The 23,640-nt window shown below is 43.3% G+C and overlaps 1 protein-coding gene across 22 annotated transcripts in view; it reads right to left on the bottom strand.

The window, feature by feature from the left end:
• TENM2 (teneurin transmembrane protein 2) overlaps positions 1-23,640 on the bottom strand; it is a 3,550,639-nt gene that overhangs the window by 112,287 nt on the left and 3,414,712 nt on the right. For all 22 annotated transcript variants that reach the window (XM_041750467.1, XM_041750468.1, XM_041750477.1 and 19 more), the window contains one exon: positions 1,237-1,383. In XM_041750467.1, coding sequence (XP_041606401.1) covers positions 1,237-1,383 — 147 coding nt within the window. The remainder of the gene's footprint in view (positions 1-1,236; positions 1,384-23,640) is intronic.

The raw sequence follows: 23,640 nt of genomic DNA, 5'->3' as shown, positions 1-23,640 counted from the left end.
TACTTTGATCCATCACCCTGAATGGATTGCGCCCCTTTCTGGACACTACCTAAACTGACCATCTGGGGCCTTTGAGGACAGGAGCTGATAATCTCAGAGCACAAGGATTGACAAAGTGGGACTAGACACATTTTTATTAAGTCATATAGTTGGATGCATGGATCCTCTTGAAACACCCTGAAACAACTTCTGCTCTAAGGGAATTCTGACCAGTTAGTAATTTTGGCGGGAATAGGTCACACACCTGTACTAATGTTTATGGAGCACTGTTCCATACTCTTAAGGAAACCACACAGCCCGTATGCTACTTTAACCCCATTTAGTCCCAGAATCTTAGCGGTCCACCAGGGAATAATGCAGAACATTCAGTTCAGAGGTTCAGAACCGGGATTGCCAAATATCCTATAAAGGGTCAGAGAGTAAATATTTTAGGTTTTATCAGCCATGTGGTCTCTGTCCAACTACTCAATGCTGTCTTTGAGGGTGAAACATAAACCGATAGGCATCGTTATGTTCCAATAAAACTTTGTCAGTAAACACTGAATTTTGAATGCCACACAGTTTCACAGGTCTTGAAATACTGCCATTCTTTAGATACTCCCGGCAAACTTTAGAAATGTAACCGTTTTTTAGCTCATATAAGACCAGGCTGTGGATTGGATGTGGTCAACAGGCTATCTAGTTTGCCAGCCACTGGGACTGGGACTTTGGAGTCCGATTCAAACTGGGACTCTGCGTTTGGGTCTCAATTTTACTATTATTGGTGGTCGATTTATCTTAAAAAAGTTACTTAAACTGTGGTCTAAGCCCGTTTCCTTGTTTGTAAAAGTAACATCTCAAAGGGTTGTAGGGATGAGGAGATTGCCTGAGATGGCTGAGTGCAGCATGAAACGCACACTGTAATCATCGCCATCGATTTGTTTGTAATTCCCGGCCCCGAAGGCTCAGGCAGGAAGGGGCACCCAAAGGCAGAGCCAGGGCCCAGCCACCTCTCTGTGGTGGTGTGCACTTGAGAATCCAAAGCCAGCATCAAACCCCAGTGCCTCCAGCTCTCATCTCCAGGAACCCCCACTGGCCCAACGAGGCCCGTTCTCTGCTGCATTTGCTTCAAAAGAAATGTTACAACAGCACTTGACAATAGTATAGGGGAGGTCTTTCAGGAAAAATGACTCATGACTGGAAGTATACACAATGCTCTGCTCTTGAGGGGCTGGGAATGAGAAGACGCTTGCTCACCTCCCTCATTATCCTTGTTATCAGCACAGGAGGTTTCCATGGCAACGTTGCATCCGGGCCCTCTCCAGCCGGTCTGGCAGACACACTGCCAGCTGTTCTGACCCAGTGTGCATCTCCCGTTGCCGTTGCACAAATCGGGGCAGCCATCTGGTTGGAGAAATGGAGAGGATGAGAAGGAGGGGCGTGAGGCCGCGCTGGGGCAGCAGGGGAGCCATGCAAAGGGGGAGCAAGGCCGCAGGGCAGCCACTGGGCCAGCCTCAGAGTGAGGCCCGTGCCTGCCTTAGAAAGAGTCGGGGAAGCAGGCAATGCATGCAGTTGCAAGACACAGTGGGGTCCCAGATGCAGGGGATCCCCAATGACACTGACCTGTGTGAAGGGATCTGAGGCAACCTTCCCAAAGTGGGGAATATTCCAGAAAACTAAACCAGCTCTGAGTTTACAAGCTTAGGTAGGATGTAATTTCCAGCTAGTAGCTCAAGATTGAGGTTACCTCAAAAAAAATAGTTTTTTTCTCTTTCTTTCTTTCTTTTTTTTTCTTCAGAACTACCTTTCTGTGGGAGACAGAATATTCCCTATCAACCCAGGACAGAGGCAAAGTGCCCTCTGTCTTTCAGAATTTTAAGAATATGTTTATATGTGATTATCACAAGCTTCTTATGACTAAGAACTGGATGGTTCTGCTGGGCTATTTTCATATTTTTGCAATATTTAGTTTTAAGGGGCACTTTAAAATGTTGGTTGTTTATCACTCAACTTATTTATTGCATGATTTAAAGATACTGCCAAGTCTGATGGCCACGGAAGAAGCAGGTACTTAGTACCATGAATGAGGAAAAAGAAGAATGTGTATGTGTAGGAGGAATGAGGTGGTGTTCGAGTAATTCTTATTTTGTGGTAGCCTTTTCTTTCTTTCCTCTTTTTTGGGGGGGGGTGAGTATAAGTATGAAATCAGCAACCTGCCTAATTCCCTATTGCTCTAGCACCTAAAACAACTGTAGCTACCAGCTTTCTGGCCTGAGCTGGGGCCCCTGTGACCTGGGGGAGGGAAGAAGAGAAAAGGTAGCGGGGGGCACTAAAGCAGGGTGCAAAAGTCTCTCCAGCAGAGCCTCTGTCATCCTCTAGAAGATGGAGAGAGCTGTACAGAATTGGTAGGATGTCACCACCCTCACAAAACCTACTTGCTGGCAAGAATTTCTGGATATGTTTTCATTTTTCCTTTAACAGCTTTATTGAGCTATAATTTACATACCATAAAATTCACCTGTTTCAAGTGCACAATGCAGTGACTTCTAGTAAATTTAGAGTTGTGCAATCTAGGTATATCTTCTCACTTCATTTAAATAGACCCCAAATGACCATTAATATAGTTGTCCTCAGAAAGTAATTTCCCTGCATATCTATCTTTAATTCTATCTTCCCCTCTGTTACCATGTCTATCTCCTGCTCTTTCTGCATATTTTTTTAAGCCACACAAAGTGCAGGTGGACTGGGTTGTGGTGGAGGGATGAAGAAATTTGCAATGATGGAGGTACCTGATTTGAAACCATTCTGGCCTGAATCTTCAGAATCAAAAGCATGCATGCAATTCCCCTTAGTTCTCTCTCCAGTGTTCCAGAGGCCTTCACCTGCTATCTTTCTTCTCTTCTCTCGAGTACCCCTTATGAAAATGCCAATAAACCTAATTTGTGCATGTGGCTGTGGTTGGAATGTAAAGGACTCCTCCCAGGAAGGAAGGTCTGGAGGGTTTAAAAGTGAGTTGAAATGTACTTATTTAAGGGTATCTTACTTTTGAACGCTTGTTCTCTCCCACCCTTTCCAGAATGTGGTAAGGGTTAGGCCCTGAGAAAAGAGGGTAAGCGAAAGAGTTCTATGTGGGGAAGTCTCTGTAGAGAAGCGGAGCTGTCTTGAGAGGGGAAAGCAGGAGACTGTTACCAGAGAACCTGTTTTCTTTGGCTGTGTAGCCCAGCACTAAATCCAAAATGCAAACAAAGCCTAAGCGTTTGCACACCTCAAGAAAGACTTGCTGGTATTCACACCTATCCTTACAGATCCCAGTTGCCAAGATTCACATTTCCATTCCTCTTCTTACCAAGGAGGTGACCCCATGGCTCTGGAGAACCAGTGACATCCCCCTTGTTCATACTGTGAGAGTGTTCAGGGAGTAGAAGTCATCCCCAGTTTCAGAGAAATACCATAAACATTTCAACAAGAGCAAAATGAAACTCAGTAGGAAAAGCCCAAGGGACATTTCAGAGGTTCTCAAGGAAAAGAGTGTGTCTCCAACCTCCAGCCACCTCCAGCTTTACAATTTCTACCAGTAGAGTTTTGGTTGAATGGATCACAGGGAATACACTAAATGACAAACTTAGCAACATTTGCTCAGCATGCCATCTATTATATGTGCTTTGTTATTTAGCCACTTTGAGGTCTTATGTTTGACTAAAATCACACCCAAAGTCGCAACAGAAGCCTCATTGTGTAGGAAACCCACGTCTACTATATAAAATTTAAATTTGCAAAGAACACTAGCTTGTCAGTCAGAGATATGCATTCAAAATATCTGTGCTCTTAGATTGAAATGAAGCTTTTTCTCCCCCCCTTCTCTTTCTCTTTGATTTTTTTCTCCCCCCAACCAACTGCAGTGAGATAAACAGACCATAGTAGCAGGTTTTCTCCACATCATATGAAGAAGATGAAAACATGAACAGTGGGAAGCTGGCAAATCTCTGAGAAGTTTCAGGATAGCTGGGAATTAATGGACAGGACTTTGCTTTTAGCTTGAAGAGGAAGAAAGTAGCCTCGGCAGGTGCGTGGTGTTGCTAGGCAACCCCAAACTACCCCCGGCACAAGTTCATTCTGCTGGTGGCCTTCTGAGGAGGTGATTTGCTGTGTTTGTAAAGTGCAAGGCCAGCTTCTGCTTAAGGAAAAACAGAATGCAGGAAGTAATTAGTCTGGGGGGCAAATAGGTGTCAGGTGGCAACTTTTCTCTGGAGAAGATCCTATAATTGAAGTTGGATTGGGTTTATGGGCTCCTCCTTGGGGGTTCGAGAGATCTCTTATATGAAGTTCTCTGGATTTCAGGCTAGCACTGCTGACTTCCTTGAATGTTGATCTCTGAGATCACTGGCACAGACTATGATAAGGCACACTTTTAGTTCTTTGCACAGCAGGACAACTGGCTGTCTGAAGACTTTAGGTTCAACCATGACCCTAGACTAACGATTCTCAAGTGAGGCTTGTTATTTCCCTTTTATTCCTCAAGGTAACATTGGGCAAGGTCTGGAGACATTTTTGATTATCACAAATTGGGGAGGATGCTACTGACATCCAGTGCATAGCGGTCAGGGTTGCTGTTCAATATCTTACAATGCATGGGACAGTCCCCATAACAATGATACAGCCCCAAATGTTAATAGTGCCAAGATTGAGAAATCTTGCCCTAGACCCCAAACTAAGAGTTCCTTGTTTGCTGTTGGGTCACAGAGACTGGCCTTGTGTCAGGCACATTGTAGATGCCTGAATGAATGTTCAGTCAGGTTGTGCTAGTTCATTTCAGTCTGCTTTATCTATAAATTCTCCTGAGAGGTATAAGAAGATAGAGGGGTCTCCTTCTCAAAGATCAAAAGAGAACTTTCAATGGCATCAGTGATATTTTGGGCTGGTTCTATCAGACTTCCAATGCTTTTGGCAGGGTGGAAATGGTATAGTTTCTAGGACTTCTACACACAGAATTTCAACCGCTAAAAAACCCCAAAAAACAAACCATCAACACAGCTACCAAGTAGGCAGGTTTTTTGCCTTGACACAAATTAGACTTGAAGCAGAAATTTGAGATTTAAAAAACCCAATCCAAATACACCCTTATATTCCGATAACTCCTGAATCTTCGTCTCCAGCCCTCTGAAGTCTAATCCTGAACTCCAACTTGCATCTGAATATCTCCATCTGTTCACTCACAAGCATCTCAAACTCAAGAAAATATCTTTACCCCATCTCCCCCAAACTCGGATCCCTTGATTAAGGGACCTTTATGTACCTCAATGCCCAAGACTAAAACCTTGGAGTCATTTTTAACACCCTCTCCTGCCCTCCACCACCTCTCTCATGTTTCGTGTCCAGTAACAACCAAGTCTTGCCTGATTTTCCTCTTAATGATAAGAAGTCCTACCTGTCCTTCCTCCTAAATATCTCTGGAATCTACTCTCTGCTCCCACTCCCAATTGCATTGCATTAGCCCAAGCCTCCTCATCTTTGCTCTAGATGCTTGTGAAAGCCTCCTAACTGGCCTCCCTACCTCCAGTCTTGCATTATCATCTATTTCTCTCTTCAGGACACTGCTCAAAACACTCCCACAGCTTTCCATTGATTCCAAAGGAGAACGTGAAGTCTTTAACCTGGCTAACAGACCTTATGTGAACTGGTTCTCATGTCAGCCCATCTCAATAACCACTTCAGGCTTTGGCCAGGTCAAAGCTGTTCAGTCTTTCTTTTTCTCCTTCTTCATCTGCTTAACTTCAACCTATCCTTCAAATCCCTACTCAGAAGTCATCTCCAGGAAGCCTTTCCAAAGCTCCCAGATCCAGGCTAGCTATACCTGTCATGGTGCCTTTATTCTATCCCATCCTACCCTACCCTAGCCTAGCTTACCCTACCCTATATTAGCTTACCCTACCCTGCCCTATTCACCCTACCCTACCCTATCCCATCCTGCTCTACCCTGTCCTACCCTTACTCTATCCTACCCCACCCTATCCTAGCCTACCCTCTCTACCACACTATCTAGCATCTCCTTGATACTTTTTTTTTCAATTTTCTTTTAAGTCCAGGTAGCAGCCACCTCTTTAAGACATTTTTACTGTCACCTGCTGGAAAATTATTGTAATAAATGTGTACATAATCAACTATAATTTGAATGGTGCCCCTAGAATTGTGCAGTGCACAACTGAACAGCTGCCCTGTGCACTCCTGTTATGAAATAAATCTGTCAGGGCAGGTGCCACATCAATCTTGTTTACTCTTGGATTGCTAATATTCAATAAATAGGGAAATGAATGAGTGAATCATGACTGAACTCAGAATCTCCAACATCTTCGGCAGAGTGGAAATGCAATCATTTCCAAGACTTACTACACATAAAATTCCAAGGAGTAAAGAAAAAAAAAAGCCCCAGACCAAATGACAACAACAACAACAACAAGCCCTCCAATGACACAGTTACCAGGTAGGCAGGCTTTTTGCCTTAACAAAAATTAGGCATGAGGAAAATAATGTCTAAAGCACAGTAAAAAGGGGAGCATAAATGCACTTGAAGAAAGCTATAATTACCATAAAAGGCTTTTCTCAAAAAACATCAAGGAACATTCTGCCATGTGCAGCAATTTAGAGGTAGAAATAAGTGGCTGACAGTGTATGAGGGGTGGAAGGGCTATGTAGTACATGAGGGGTGCACAGGAGGAGTAGGATCTTAGCATTTGACATCAAGCACACTTGGGAAAAGCAAAGAGGACAGCATTCCACTGAGACAGAAATGCAAATGAAAAGGGGGGCACTTGATGGGATGAGCACTGGGTGTTATGCTATATGTTGGCAAATTGAACTCCAATAAAAATAAATTAATTAAAAAAAAAGAAAAGAAAACACAAAACTGGCTGCATGCGAATGCAGACAGGTGACAAGGAAAGCTGGAGAAGGGAGACATCCCTGCTTGGCTTATGAGACCATGAGGAGAGCTCTTGCATCTGGAATAAGCCCTCGTGGAAAGTCTTCTGAATCAAGGGGAAAACCTTAGCCTGGCTTAGGGTCAGAGAATTCTGGGATTAAAACCTAGATTTGGGGCAGCCCGGGTGGCTTAGTGGTTTAGCGCCGCCTTCAGCCCAGGGCCTGATCCTGGAGACCCAGGATGGAGTCCTGAGTCAGGACTTCTTCTCCCTCTGCCTGTGTCTTCTCCCTCTGCCTGTGTCTCTGCCTCTCTCTCTCTCTCTGTGTCTCTCACGAATAAATAAATAAAATCTTAAAACAAAAAACAAAAATAAAACCTAGATTTGTCTCGTGTTGTCTGCAGGACCTCGAGCTGGTAGCTTCACCTATTCCCCATGTCTGTAAAACTATAATATCCTACAAATTAACCTTATTTATTGTCCTTCCCAATAGAATATAGTCTGCATGAAGTCTGGGATTTTTGTCTCCTTTGTTCATTGAGATATGTTCAGTGTCTAGAAAAAGAGTCATCATACAACAGACACTCAGTAAATATTTGTTGAGTGAATAACTTAACAGAGATGCTGATAGTTTATACAGATGCCACAGGTGTTAAACGAAATGATAAAGATTTTAGCACAGAACTTAGCATGTTGTAAATGTTCAGTAGGTAGTAGCTCTTTATAGGTTGTGTTGATACAGTTGCTATCACCAACATTACAATTAGTGGTAGGCTTTTCCCTGGGGCAGTTTTAAGGGCTGGCTATTTTTCTTTGATTCACCTCCAGATCCTGAGAAAAACACAAGCCTATCCTCTTTCAAGTTAAAAAAACCCCTCCAGTATCCTCAGTGTATGACTGTATCACATCCTAGGAAATCCTTACTCTCTCTATGACCAAGAGCCTAGCAATGCCAAGAGGAGAAACCCACAGAAGCTAGGGAAATTCTGAGGGGCAGGAGAGTTGAAGGTAGAATAAATGGTGGCTTTTTCTCTTGGGCAGAATTGTATTTTTGCATGTTAACTTAATTAGCAAACCCCTCTCCCCCCAAGTCTTTTAAATGTCACTGTTTTCTGAGCGAGAGCCATCCAATGTTGGAATGGAGAAGCGGGTACACACTGGAAATATGGAATAGAGTCTTCCATTGCATTCCAGAACTCTTTAGAATTGAAGACAACTGAAGTGTTGGGGACCAGGAATCACCAGAGGTTCAGTAGCCATTTATACTAAACAGCAGTGGCAGACACTCAGAAAATTAATTTGGTGCTTCAAGACACTCTGGGGAAAGGCTCCAACTAATTTTAGAAGGCTGGCTGCCAAAGAAGCATTCTGGTCCCCAGAAAACAGAAGGGCTGGTCCCTCTTGCTCACCTGTGTGAGGAGGAGGGAGATGTGGAGAGACTATGTTTCAAGGTACAAACTAGCATGGAAACTCAGCCATGAAGTTTGAGTGGCCCTCCCCTGCTTTGTTAGAGGAGACATGGAAAATCTGGAGGCGGATGTTTTTCTCAGTTTCAACGGCCTCTGTATGTCTTAGAGTGTTTGCATCCGAGAGCTTATGGGGGATGCTGGGTAGGGATGGCTGGCAAGGCCAGTGATCCTTTCCATGGACCGCTGCTTGTCTTTTGCTCATAGAGCAGAACTCATACCCCTCCACCCCAGCAGCAACAGAAGCAGCAGAGCCTCCATGAGGTGATATAAATTTGGATCCGGCTGTCTATGCTGCACGTTTCCTGGATGCACCTGGATTCTCACTGATCAGCATTGTTTCTGTCTGCCCAGGAAAAGGAAGGCAGTAGGCTTAGCTTGGCCTCGGAGAAAATGGTGAACTTAAAAAAAAAAATGGTACATCTTGTTTTTCACTGTTTTGATGCTTTAAATTCTTATTAATGCATTTTTTTCCCCAAATAGTAGAAGATCATGGGGGGAAGGAAACGGAGTTTAGGTGATAGTAACTGGAAATAGCTCTTCTTGGGAGGGGGAAGCTCATGTCAGTTACTTAGTGAATTCAGGACTGAATCATTATCACTCAGGAGAACCAGGGTCTCACATAAGCCTGTGCTTCCCTTGGGGGAGCCTGCTTTCTTCCTCTGGAACACCCCCCTTCTCTATTCCACTTCACTTACCACAGGAGGATGTAGTGGATTAGTGCTAGGAAAATATCACCATGGTGCTAAGGCAAACACCAACAGGTAACATGTTGAAATCTGCTGAAAATCCACCTGTGAGTCTCTCCCTTGATTTAGATAGGAACAGTGCTTCTCAAAGCGTGGTCCTGGGACCAGCAGCATCAACGTCACCTGGGAACTTGTTAGAAATGCACATCCTTGGGCTCAGACCAACTGAATCAGAACTTCTGAGTGGGGCCTGGAAATCTGCATTTTAATTGGCCTTCTGGGGGGATTCAGATGTCTGCTCTGTGTGAGAAACACTGCTTTAGGATTAAGTCTTGAACCCCTAAAAGGGCCCTGAATGCATTATCTGCACTATCTGGCCCTGTCAATTTCTCCCTCTCAACTCATGACACTCAGGCTCTGCTCGCTGAGCTTTGGCCACACTGCCTTGCTAGGTTCTAGAATGTAGCTTCGATCCCTCCTTGTGGACTTTTACAGATCCCTGTCCCTACACAGCACTCTCTGCATTCTGGCTAAAGCCATTCATACTGGGATTAGCCAGCACTTATTTCGAAGGCTTTTTGACTCCCAACCTAGGGTTGCTACACAGTAGTGATATCATGGTACCACCCACTCCTTCTCCTGTGGCACTTCCCTGCCTCCATTCTAATTCATCCTTTGTTTCAAGCAGTGGGTCTCAACCTGGCTGCACATTAGAATAGAACTGGCCTAGAGTCTAAGAAATCCTGATGCTAGGCTGCGCCCCAATTAAATCAAAATCTCTGAGGATGAGACTCAGGCATCAGTATTTTTATTTTTTGAGCTCCTCCAAATGATTCCTGTGTGTGTGGCTGAGATTGAGAACCAGCGGTTTAACGCCCATCATCCTGGGAGCCTCTGAGTCTCCTGAGGGCAAAGACTCCGACTCTGTTGCGTATGGCTGTTTTCCCAGTGCCCACCCCCGTGCCTAGCATTAAAGGTATTTGTTGACTGAATGCATAAATAAACTGTGTGTGTGGTGTTTCTGCTGCTTCACTGTGCCCTTGATTCAGCAGCCAGGTAAAAGTAAGAGCTTCCCGCAGTCCGTACCCCAAGCCCCTGGATGGATGGCACTTCCCCCAAGCAAAAGAAACAGCTGGTTGCAGCACAGGCTCCAAAGCCACGCTGATGACAGCGGCTGTCGATGAGTGCTTGGAGTAGGTCCGTGCCTTTCAGCTTGGAAGAAGCTGATACCTCCCGGCTGAAAGAGACAGACTAGAGCACCCAGCGAGGTAGATGAGAGTGCATCGGTAGATTAAGAGGGTGACAAGAGTCACACAAAGGCAGGGATGACAATAATAAGAAAGTCCAATGGTTTAATTTGGTTCTTGGAGGATAATCAAGTTGTTGTACCTTGTGTTGCTTATTCCCACAGCTGTCCAGCAAATAATGAATGTGGTACCTAGCCGGTATGGAAATAGGGACAAAGCGCGACTTTGATTTCTTATTTGTTATTTTTAACCATCCAATTTCTACACCCACTGAGCATCCTTATAGCCACAGGAGGGTCATAAAAATCCATATAACATCTAGGAGGCCTGTGGGCACGGACTTGTTACTTACTGCAGGGCTGACGGCTCTCTTTTAACTAGTGTAAAATCAGGCCAATGATAAATCGCCGTGTATTTTGTTGTTGTTGCTGTTGGCAGCACAACTTTAGGAAATGTAAGGAAATCACTAAATGTTTGTTGCTAATAGATGTTAAAAGAGCTAGGCCAAGAACCTACCCCAGGACTATAGGTTTTGAATTCTGGATTTTAAGGTGCTTTTAATACAATGATAATGGTAATTACATGATAATGTCATGTAGACATTTCTGTGTGCCTGGCACTCTTTTACATGCCTTTCATGCATTAGTAGTTCATTTCCTTGTCACAATCACCTTACAGTGTAGGTACTATTATTGTTCAGGTGAGGAGATAGAGGCACAGAGAAGTTAACTAACTTGGCCAAAGTTGAAGAGTTGGTTAGTGGTGGAGGCAGGATTGGACACGAGGCAGACAGGCTCTGTAACCTCTGCTCTCAGCTAGAGTGAACCACTATCCTTGTTTGCCCAAAACTGTCTTAGGTTTTGCACTGAAAGTCCTGAGTCCCAGGAAACTTTTCAGTCCCAGGTAACCTGGAATAATTCGTCACCATCGAGGATAGGGAGTGTGCACTGGGCTCTTTTCATTGGTGATCATAGAGGTATAAGGTGGGGATGGAGGTCAAGGCCTTTAAGGGCAAGGGGGAGGGCACAGACTTTTATGCTGAGTCACCTGTTTGAACATGTTGGGCCCTCCAACACATACTGGTCCATGGCACCTCAGTCCAAAGCACCAGGTCAGCTCAATAGCTAAAGGGCAGAACTTGGAATGTGAAAGCAGTGGGCTCTGAATCCAGGCTCTGAATCCTGGGTTCAAATCTTGGCTCCACCCCTTGGTTGCATGATCTTGGGCCAAAATTATAAGTCTTTATTCCTTACTTTCTTTGTCTGTAAAACCAGGGCAATAAAAGTACCTATTCCAAAGGGCCGTTGGGGTTTAAAGGAGAAAATACATATTACACGCTTAGCATGATGTATAAACATGTAAATGCATCTAGTAAGGAGCAAGATGTGTACATTGTAAGTAAACGCACATAGTAAATGTTTCAGAACTGATAGCTATTATTGTTGATGTTTAAAATAACGTCAAATGGTAGCAGAAGGGTCTATGTGGTTTAGAGAATTCTTTGATTTGCACTCAGCAATGAGGAGGAACTGTATACTATAGTTGAAACCAGGATCAGTATTGTCAGTATACCAAAGACCCCAGGAAGATGTCCTCCAAAGACTGAAATGGAAATGAGAAAAGTGAGGTACTTTTGTGAGAGTTCCATGAGTAAAATCAGCACATAATGGATGTGACATGTTATCTAATGAAGTCTCCCTAAAATATAAGAGGCATGTGAGGTGAAACTGTAAACCAGGCCCAGAAAAGTATGTTAACAGAAAGGGCTGGTCTGCCTGGGGTGGGGAAAGGGGGCCATTCAGGGATTTGGGACAGAGGAGTGGTTTGATTGGACTTCAATTTCTAAAGCAGTCCTTTGTGCTGGGAGAACAGAGAACAGACAGTATCTGGGGGGATGTCCAGGAGGAGGTCATGTGGATAAGCCATGGCGGTGGCTTGAGTTGGGTATGCAGGTGCCCTGCTACTGTGACTCAACATGGCAGGGCTAATTCTATATGTGTTTAGGATTCCCTACACATCCCTCCAAAAGGAAAGACTTGTGGGACAGAGAGAGCAGAGGATAAAATACATTGTCCATAAGTAGCACTCCGGTTGGCACAAACTTCATTTGGGAATCAGCAAATAACCAGGGCTGAAGAGGCTGGATTGAGTGGTGATTCTGTCCTTCCCTCCAAGTTGCTTTTCCATATTAAAGGCAACATGTAGAAGTGGAGGGAAAGGGTAGCATGGATGGAGGAGAGCAGAGAACCGCCGGGTCACCCAGGCTCTCTCTCCAGGTTTAGGGCTGACAATGGAACATGAAACAGCTCCAGCAAATGACCTCTCTGACCTTCCTGATGTAATGACTTCAGACCAAGAGGCTGCATTGAGTCTGCCAGCTTCATCTAGTTCTTCTTGGCAGTAGAGCTTCCTTGGGCCAGCCCCAAATGCCCTCTTAGGTTATTGCTCCTGGACTTTTAATCCCTTTGCATTCTGTTTATCCCTATAGTATAGGTCAGCTTGACCCATCAATTGTGGCACTCAAACACACCTAAAAAGTTCTATGGATCTATCTATCCATCTATCCATCATCTATCCATCCACCCATCCATTATCTACCTTTGTGCATACACAAACATATACATTTATTTATATTTATTAATCTGTCAAGACTTCCTTACCAACAAATTCCTCCAAATCCTTTGAAGACTTGTTCTTAAAAACACTGCGTATCAAATGACCTCATATACTAGCTATATTATATCTTGTTTTATGTTACTTTTCGCCTGTACAGAGATAATAAAAACATTTCAATCTCTCCTTTGCTTCTTCACCCTCTTTTATTTCCTCTAGCTGAAATGGCATCTCCCAGCAGCCCTTCCCTTGTTCATTAATCTAGAACCTTCTATCATTCACTCCTTCCCATCCTTGTGACCCATGTAACCCCGACTCATGAATTTATCCTGTTCCCTGAAACTGTATCTAGATGTATTGTTCTAGGCCTTTTCTTCACATAGTTTTTAGCTGATCAAGGACTTTGGGGGAAGTCACTGGTTGTCATGGGGTCTTTATATATAAATTTTGTGATAAGTCTCGATGAGGAGGTACATTTATGTTTGGCACAGTATGAGGAATAAGGAGATTTTTGTTTTTCTGAAAGTATATAGAATAGGAGTCAGAATTCCAACAATCTGGCCTATGCTATTGTTAGGTGCTATTCTTCAATTTTGCATAATGAATATGCCCTCAGGAAGGAGAGAGCTTCCTCTTCGAAATCCTCTCATTTATAGAGAAACAAAAATCCCTCCTTTCAAATATATCTTAAACATGTAAAACAGCAGTATGTTTCTGTTAAGTCATATTTTAGCTAAATGGATAATTGAATGGTGAATGGGAGCTGCTACTCAGCTGTTAACCTGCAGAGTTTTCACATGCGTGCGCGCGCACACACATGCACACACGTACACGCACTCCGAAATTGCAGCAGAGCAATCCCCAGGAGGCAGAAAGCATGACTGATTTTTCCAATAAAGCTGAAAAATCGATGATCCTTGTAGATGGAATGCTCGCTTCTCTAACCACCTCAGAGTTTCATCTCCCTCTGCTATCCCTCCCAAACTAGCTTCTGTCTTTGCCCTGGCACATGTCACCAATTCCATGCCGCCAGGATTTACCCTGAGTTCTATTCCAGTTCTACTGAATGTACCTTTTAAAGAGGCCCTGCAATGCGTCTTGATTTAGAGATGCTTGGGTTTTATGTGGCTCTGGGAAATGTTGTTTAGCTTTTTCCGGAGCTCCAATAAGTTCTGATGTATGGCCGTGCATGCCTGCATGATTAATGGCACATGCAAGGACTCAGAGCCTTCAGAGGTCACCCTGTGTGTACTGAATAATACAATGCAGATCCAAAAATACCCTTGGATGAGAATCCTGGCTCCTCACAAATTCAGTGGCATCGCTTGCTTTAGTTGACATTGCCTGAGACTTGGTGCCTCTCACTGACTGTGCTTCTGAGGAAAGTCACCTCCCCCAAACAGACATTTTTAAGATATAAAAGGCGAATCACTTTGGTTTGTTGGCTATTTCTCTATAAAGTGTCAGAGGTGCCAGGAGAAGTAAGAAGGCTGGGGACACAGGAAGGCTGATATGCTAGAGTCTGACAGGACTTCCAAGTTCGGGTAGCCAGGCCATGATGTGAAGCAAATTAAGCATCCACGTAGAATATGCTATGGCGTGCAAGGCTGTGGTTGAGAATTTAAATGCACCAAAGTCAAGAGATTCGAAATGATGGTTCCCACAGCAACTATAACTCAGTTCTCTGGTGAATATAAAATTAACTTTATTGCAAAACATGCTGTTCAATTTACGCCTTAATATAGTCATGGCAGAGTTACAGTTGCTGTGAGAACGCTAACTCTGAATTGTTTTGAATAATTAATTTAATGAAAAGTTGGTGGAAATGTGAACTCTGATAGAAAGTCAACTTAAATTTAGGGAAGTTGGCCAATTATGCCTATGCTGAAGAGTGATGATTCATTTTGGGAATCTGAAATAACTTAGTGCACTCTTTGGCCTGGGCGGTGCTGGTAAAGTGGAGAACCCCAAAATATACTAACAGGGGGACTCTCCTCCATCTCTGAAGAAACACTCCTGCAGGTGGTGACTTTACCAATAGAGGGTACCTTCCTGGTGCCCATATATCCTGATTTCATTGCTGGCCCCCAAAGTAAGCCTCTTGCCACAACTACCTGGGGTCAGAGCAGGTGATCAAAATAGTGTACAGTGACACCTGGTCTCTGTCAAGTAAACCAAGATTTAGAGTTCAACCCCCTTGCTCACCCTTGTCACTGACAGTTCAGACTTACACCAATTGCTTTACCTCTCTGAGCCAGTTTTCTCACCTGTATGATGATGAGGACAATTTCCACCTCACAAAACTGATATAGGATTAGATGTGAGAGGGTGTGTTAAGAAGTTAGCACGGGGCTGGTAAGTTTTATGGCCAGTACTCAATAACTGTTAGCTGTTATTATCTGAAATGGGAATTTATTAGATCAGTAAATTCAAAACATATGCAAAACCAATTCTTTGGCCTGTTATTTCAGTCCAACCAGATTTGGTACAAACCTGGAGCAGCAGGCAGGGGGGCATAAAGACAGAAACATGAGTTGGCAGAAAGTTCCCTAAGCAGGAGTTTATCTTCAGTAAAGATACTCAAGGCCACTTCTATCAGAGTTCTGGAAACAAACCAATGTATCATCTCTTCTACCAGATGAATATTTCTTCCCCCCATTATCTCCTTTGCCATGAACCATTTGAGATCTTTTCCTCCTAATTCCTCTCCTCATCATAAAATACTCTATATCTGCTTATTTATTGCATATATATTTGTGTTTTATACATAAAAAGGGGTAAGATGTTTTTCACTCTCCCAAAGAACCGCTTTTTACTGTTTGTGGTGATACTGTCCTCATTTCAGATGTATGCACTAGATTACAGGCCTTATTCAAGTCTTCATGCTCCAGAACTCAAGAAAAAACCCTTCATTTATTTGGTTATTCCTTTGCGATTCCTTCTTTAAATCTAGCTCTTGACTTCTAACAAATGGGCTATTTTGGCAGCTAAGGAACACAGTATTTTTGAAGTTAACTCATGGCTTCTCACTATATCCTTCCCAACTATTCTCCTCAGATATAATGTGGCTTCTCTTTCTCTTTTTCTTAAATGATTCGGGAGGGTCACGCCCAGGGAATCTCAAGCCAGCCAGCACTTACTCAGCACCTGATGTATTCCTGTTCCAAGGCAGAGGATAATTTAGGTTCTTTCTGGATACTTTGTTTTGCTGTTGAAGGCCAGGTTTGGCCAAACCAGAGGAGTGGCCCCAGCCAGAGATCATCTTTCTTGGGAAGCACTGTCAGGGTTTTAACAGAAAGGGGCAAAGCCACAGCCTGGGAGGAAAAACAAATTAAAAGGAAAATCCCCAGCAATGTGAATTTCTAGCTTCTGAATCCACTCCCAGCTTGGCTTCAACTATTTTCTTTATGTATCAGCCTTGTGCTCTTTTCAGGGCTTCTATCTCCTTCCCCTCAAAGCCTTGGCTTATGGCTTTTTACCTCGCTGTGATCAGTATCAGTCACATTTTAACATCTCCTGAAAGACATGATTTTACAACATTGCAATTGTTTGCTTTTACTGCTCAGAAAATATTTTAAAGTTGCATTACTTAGTGTAACCCCATCTCACTGGTGATGGAGGCAGAAACTTACATGTTAGGGTAGAGCTGTCCTACTAGGTGGAGATCAGTCAGATGCGACTTTAAAGGGCCTTGTTGATCTGGCCAGGTATTTAGCTAAACTTCACCTTGGCTTCTGTAATCTGAGCATGGCTGAGAGTGGAAACTCCAGTGGCTGACCTCTGCTGACCAGGGGAGTCTGTTTGCTTGAGCATCCTTGAGTTTTACTGTTTGCCTTTAGGAGTTAATTAGATCCAAAGGTCAGTTCAGCCAGGTGGGCTTGAATTTGTTGCCAGACCTGCCATGAGGGTCACCTGCATTGGCATTCCGTACACTATACAGCAGGCTTTACTGGATTTGGCAGCACTGAGAATGCCAAAAGGCTTCCCTTTTTTGAACTTCTAGAATGTTACCCCATGGCTACTATGACAGAGATGTCCCCACCATGGTGCCCCTTTAACTCCCAAGAATGTATGTTTGTGTATGTATGTGAAAAATACAAATTATGATTTGTCTGAGTGATACTTTGAGAGGCATGATGAATGCAGATAAAGAGAAGCCTTGGCCGACCTTTGGAAACTTCCATTCTGAACAGTCAAATGGAAAGCACAAGTTGATTTCTCCCAAGGATGCAAAAAAGCTACCTTTTTGTATACTCAGGTATAAAGAAATAAATACCTGAGGATATAAAGAGATGGCTTCTTTAATATACATACTTTAACAAATATCCAGTATTGATTTTGATCTACTGAGATGAACTAAAACAGAATGGTTGATTGCGGATGCTCAATCAATTGCACTTCCGACGAGACTGAGACGGGATTTCCAGTGCTCTTCTGTGGAATCCTTAAAAGTTCTCGTTACCAGAAAAGGGAGTTCATTTGAGTCTAGAGTGTCCTGATGTGTGGGATCAAATGGGAAGCTGGTGGGTATGGCAGGCTTTGCAGTTCCAGTGTCATGAAGTCTAGTTCTCTCTTCCACACATGCATTTAGAATGGCCAGGTGTCTCTCAGGTTTTGCATCTGCCTCTGAAGGATGTTCATGGCATGCTTGCATGCATAGAATGTGAATGATTGCAGTAGAACATCATGCTGGGAACCATTCCCAGGAATCAGTAGCCTGATCTCAGACAATTTGGAAAGAGCAAGGCAATCTAGAAAATGGGGGGATACTTGTGCTCTGCTGTCCTGGGAAAAAGATCAACAGGTTTACACTGCCATACTGGAGTCTTCTCTTTGGGTCATGCCTGCAAAGCCCAAGGAACTCCCCTGAGTAGAGCAGGACAGAGAGCATATATGCCCATAAAGCAGAGGGGAAGGGTGACAATAGGGGGATGGTGTAGCAAAAACCTTGAACCCGGTCTAGAGGAGGTAAATGACTGTGGCAGAGCTCCAATCACTGCCGGTCAATGGGACTTTCTTGGATGTTCTACCCAAGGCAACTCAGAGATCTTCATTCCTGGCCTTCCATTGCACTGCTCTGGCCCTTATCCCAGTTTTCCATGGCCACTCCTGTTAATCCACTGTGGCCACAGAGAGGGTGCATATGCCAGCTCTGTATGGGAAAAGCTTCTCCTTCACCGTTGTGATTCTATTTGCTTAAGGAAGAGAAGGGAGACAGAAGCCCCAAGGGTCATGAATTATTTGGCACTGTTTATAAATCCAAATATCCAGAATCCTGCAGATACCTAGTTGGAGTTCCCAGGTCTTGGGCATTTGCCAAAATAGAATTTCAGAGCATGGCATCACACCAATGACCAATGCAGAGACGTGTTGTAATGGGTGCAGATGAACCATGCTAGGCCTGCTGAGAAGTCAGATGGGCACACACACATGCATGCACACACAGACGTGTACACACTCACACGCACAACAGGAATTAGTCACTGGCTCAGTTTGCTTGTATATATTGTTGAGATTGGGGCTTAGCTGTCAACTGGAGCAGATGGAAGGAAGATAAGCCAAAAAGGGCAGCAGAGGAGGCAGTAATGGGAAACCCTGCCTGTGCTTCTTGAATGCTGTAATTTGCCAATTGTGTAGACCATGGATTTAAACCAATGAGTCAACCTAGCTGCCTATGTGAAATACTTTCTAATGCTGTTCACTATATGTTTTGGGGCAATAGCTACCTGCTTGCCTCACGGGCTTATTGTGAGGTTGACTGAGGCAACACAAAGTCTTTTGAGCTCCTTGGAGAAAATTCACTTTGTAAGTGCAAAGTATCACCATTATGCCCTGGCAATGAGACTCCCACCAGCAAAAACCAATCACCAGGAGAGTTGGGGCATCAAGGAAAAGAAGCCAAAGCTGTTCCAATCGCAATCCAGGCAAATGATGCTTCCTAATTCAATACTAATCTTACACTGGAACTTAGTGTCAGTGGTCACAGATGGGTGATCTATTTGGCCCCCAGTCCTATTTGAATGGCTTGTATTGCATTTCAACAAATTCTGAATTGCTTGCCAACATTTGAAAATTAGTTGAGTATGCATAACAATCCTGATACCTGGCTTCTGTTGAAAAATTGGAAAATTTGGCAAAACTAGGTTTGCATTTCTACATGGCAACATTCAGTGGGAGGTGGGTCATGTCTGCCCTCCATAGAAGGGGCATTCACTCTCCAGTTTATTACCACCACTCCCTACTGTCTCACACCCTTTCCAGCGCACTCATGTCCATTGTTCCTGTCTCATACACAAAGGGGTATTTGAGTATACAACTTTTTCCTCCCCTTCCTTCCTATAGTCAGTGAAGATCCTGATTATCCAATGAAGCTCTCATTATCCAAATCTAGGCCAACTCCTCTAACAGAGGAAATGCCTACCCAACCACCTCCTGCCAGGTAGAGACAAAAAGAAAACTTGGTTTATCCCACTTCTTCCCTTGCCAGCAATTCTGCCTTAAACCTCAAGGTTTTCTTACTTAGAGATGTCCAGCAATAATCCAACTAAATTAGATTATAAGCATCAGAAGGTTTTTGTAATAAATAAAAATATAGATATAGCTAAGAGAAGATGAGATTTAATTAATGAGTGTTATTTAACAGAACAAGTTGTGCCATATATGGAGGATTAAAAGATAAAGAAGGATAGGAGGGAAAATCAAATTTTAATGAGTTGCCATCTTCATTTGATTTAACTAAATTTCTTCTGCTGTTGAAAATATTAACACTTATGAGGTAGTCATTTGTGTGTATCCACACAGTTTGATACCTGACTGCTTTTTTTTAATGTAATTACATTGTGTTACAAATGAATTTAAACTACCATTTGGAAATTTAAGGCTTCCATCCTTACACTGATCTCCCTGGGAAGCTGTTAGCAAGAAACAATGTTGAAAAAGAAATAAAAAATGATCGGCAGAAACACCAGGAAGGGTGTCTTGGGTTAGAAAACAGCAAAGTCTCACGTGAGCAAAAAGACAGCCAAGGTCTGCAGTTTCTCAGACAGTCACCTGTGCCAATCACTTCTCTCTTACCCCTGCTACCCCAGGCTCTCACCCAGGGGAAGCTTATGTTGCACCCAGCACACATTTGGTGCTCAATAAATGTTTAAAGAAAGAAAGAAAGGAAGAAAAAGAAAGAAAGAAAGAAAGAAAGAAAGAAAGAAAGAAAGAAAGAAAGAAGAAAGAAAGAAAGAAAGAAAGAAAGAAGAAAGAAAGAAAAATCCCCAGATGTTACCATGAGCATGTGAGACACCCCCAGAAAGAAGAAGAAAGAAAGAATATAGTTGTCAGTGCTCAGTTGGAACCACACGGAGGAGGTGTGGCTCTCAGACATGGCATGGGATGATACACATGTAGGTTTCTTCTTTATGTTTGTAACCCTCATGTTCATCCAACTGGCAGACAGATCCTCCCTGGGCCATTTCTATATCTCTCCAAGCTTTGCTCTTGCTCCCTCTGTTCTCTTTTCTTGCAGGCATGGAATCCAGGTGTCCCAGTAAGCTTCTCCTGCAGGAGTGGAACAGGAGGTAGGTCCAGACACCTGGGTTAACACAGGGCGTTTAGCACCTGGCCTCTTTTTCTGGAGTTCTGGGCTCCATGTGTGCTTGTGTGCCACCTCTACTGCTAAATGCCCACTCCACAAAGATGCATTTGGGAAACTCTGGCGAGGGCATGAAGGTGTGGTGTTAACGATTTTTCAGCTGACATTTATGGAATATCAAGTACTGTGTTAAATGTTTCACTGATAAGTGAAGTACTCCCAAAAGCGGGACATAGGTTTAGTATTCCCAATTTACAGAAGGGAAAAATGGAGGTACTAGAGATAGATCTATAACCTTTGGGTCGCCCAGCTTGCAGCTGATGGAGGCTGGATTTGAAACGAGGTCTGTTTGATTCCAAAACCTGTGCTACGTAATTCCCCTCATCAGCCCCACCTTGTGAATGTATAATAACTACAATAGTAAAGCACTGGCAACGAGTGTTAATAGTTAGCCAGGAAGGAAGATGTTACATTCTACAAGCATAACACGGGTAATAATGGGAGTTTGGAGTGGGTGTTGATGTGTACTATGTGTTTCAAGGTGCTTAATTCTGGGTAGACTAGTTTCTGTGCTAGGCTTCTGGATGATATGATAACATTTACTCTGTCAGACCCCCAGAGGACAGGTCTGTACGTGAAGGCATACAGATCTTTCTTGGTCCCATTAAATGGAAATAAAAAGTTAAATTAGTTCATATTCAAGTATGGTGAGAAGCAGATAGCAACACGCTTAAGGGACCCAACTCAACTTGCTTGCATTCCCTGGATTAATAGGAAAAAGCTTGTTTCTCTTACCACCTCTAATATCTTCTTCAATCTCTCTCCCTATTCAAGGGAATTGCTATCATCAGTGACATTTGGGCTTCCTGGGCTAACATACACCTAAGGTAGAGAAACAATCTCACTGCCTGTTGCCAGCAAAGCAGAAGCCACTGCCTTGAGTTTCATGTCATTAGAGAGAGCGTGTTTCAGTGCAGTAGCTCGGCTGGTGATTGACAGCTTGCTAACTTGTTGGAATAAAATCAGGTACAAACGTTTCCTCTGTGCTTGTGAGGTGGTTATTCTATAATCTCTGGGAGCCCCCACCCCCTGGCTTTGTTTCTAGACAACTAGACAGGGCTGTCTGGCAATCCCTCTTGAAGTACAAGCATAATTTTAAAAATAAAGAAATGCAATTCACACTTATCAGAGTCCATCACTCTGCTTACAGCTTAGACAGATGACCCTTCTGAGCCAAGTTCTAACCAACTTCACTGCTAATTTGACCAGGTGCTGCTGCAGCTAAATTTGGAATCTGTGGGCCAGGATTCTCAGCAATTTAAATCCCTCTGGACAGCAATTTTGTGGGACTCTCTGTCTCTAGAATATCAGTTAACCCTTCTTTTCCCTGGGGTCTGGCAGGATATAGTTTTTGTAGTGTATGGTTTGTGCTGTGTGGTGCTAGATGTCATGCACGATTAGAGTAAGCCACCTCAAAGAGCCAGGCCCGAAATTGCTGGAAACCTGGAGTCTAAGGGATATGGAAGCATTTGCCTTTCCAGTTCTTTTGTGACACAATTAGAATGAGGGTGGGAGATCACAGGGTATCTGTTTTTTCCTTGTGGTTGAACTGGCTGAAAATGGAAGCAACCCTTCACCTAAACAAGAAGGAACAAGGAGTCTTTCTCAAAGAGCAGGGGATGTGTAGATGATAGGGGTCCTAACTGATCTGAATTGGAATTTAGAACCTGAGTGTGTCTGAAGAACACATGAAAATCCCCCACCACCCTTGGGTCTATGGAGGATGTCTGAAGGTGAGGGAAGGTGAGGAAACAAAAAGATCTGGTGTTGCCTATTCGATAGCCCAGCCCTAGGACAAAATCTTGATGGATGAGAGAGGTGCTGTAGGCAAAACATGGAACAGCTGTTTTCTCAAAGGAAGGCGGAATGTGCTGATAAAGATCCCTGGGTGTGGTGGTCTCTCCTTCACTGTGGAAATACAACAGGACTTGAGTTGAATGGGCACTGAGAATACTGGTTGGTGTGTACCCCTGCAGTAGAGAGAATACTGTAGGGCTCCTCAGAAGTGAATTTGTAAACAGTAGGCCTCTGTGAGGGGACCAAGCTTGAGAAATCTGAATAGGCTGACCATGAGCATGTGAGACACCCCCAGAAACTTCATGTTTGGGATGAGAGTGGGGAGTGAGCTTTATGGTTGGGATGAGCCATAAAATTGGAGAGGTGATGTGAGTGATTCCTTATACATAAGGCTGATTTTTAGGGTTTGGGGTGATTTGAGTGGTGTCAGTCTTGAAATAGAACCTATGATGGGCTAGTACACACTATCCCTATTCTATTTTATGAATGTCTCATGTCACCTACCCATCTTGTTTTGACTATCATCCCTGCTCACTTGGAAAGTATGAAAACCTTGGCTACATTAATCTCCTCACTTGACACTTGCTGGCTAGGAGGAGTCAACCACATCTTCACTGATTTGGGAACAGAAAGAGAGTTATACCACCATGGACCACGAATGAGGTCGTCTGTGGGGAATCTCATGGTGAAAGCCATAGGGAAAGACTGAGTAGGCTCCTTAAGGATCTTAATAATAAAAAACACACTGGCTAGTAGCTTTTAATTACTTTGCAGATGTCGCCTTCTATCACTGAGGACCAAATAGACCTCCTCCTTATTGATTACAATGAAAATATGTTTTTAAAAACAAACACTTTATTTAAAACTAGGGATATTTTTTTAATTAGAGGAAAGATTAGCTAAATGCATTTTCTCTTGTAATTTAATCCATTCTAATTATCCTGAGAGTGGTTATGATGAAATACGTAACTTTCTCCTAGTTGCAGTTTCACATGATTTTTTTCTTTATTATCTATGAAGGGAAAAGCTCAGAGATGGTCAATGACATGGTGGCCTTCTGTGAGTCTGCTTATAATGATGCATTCAAATGCATGATGAAAAGGATGAGGAGGAAATCAATAAACCCTGACGGTGGAGGGTTTTCAAAATGATGGTACCCTGTTTTCCAAAAGTAATAAAGACAAGACTTGTAAAAAGAGCTTGTGAAATAGAGTGATATGAAAGAAGTGGTTGGTATAAGATTGAACCCCTTTAGGCAGGCAACTTGGGAGGAAATACAAAATCTGTTCCTTA

Source organism: Vulpes lagopus, chromosome 3 (assembly GCF_018345385.1).
Source record: "Vulpes lagopus strain Blue_001 chromosome 3, ASM1834538v1, whole genome shotgun sequence".
In the NCBI taxonomy this organism is placed as follows: domain Eukaryota; kingdom Metazoa; phylum Chordata; class Mammalia; order Carnivora; family Canidae; genus Vulpes; species Vulpes lagopus.
Note: the sequence above shows the minus strand (reverse complement) of the source record. Positions and strands in the feature narration are given on the sequence as shown.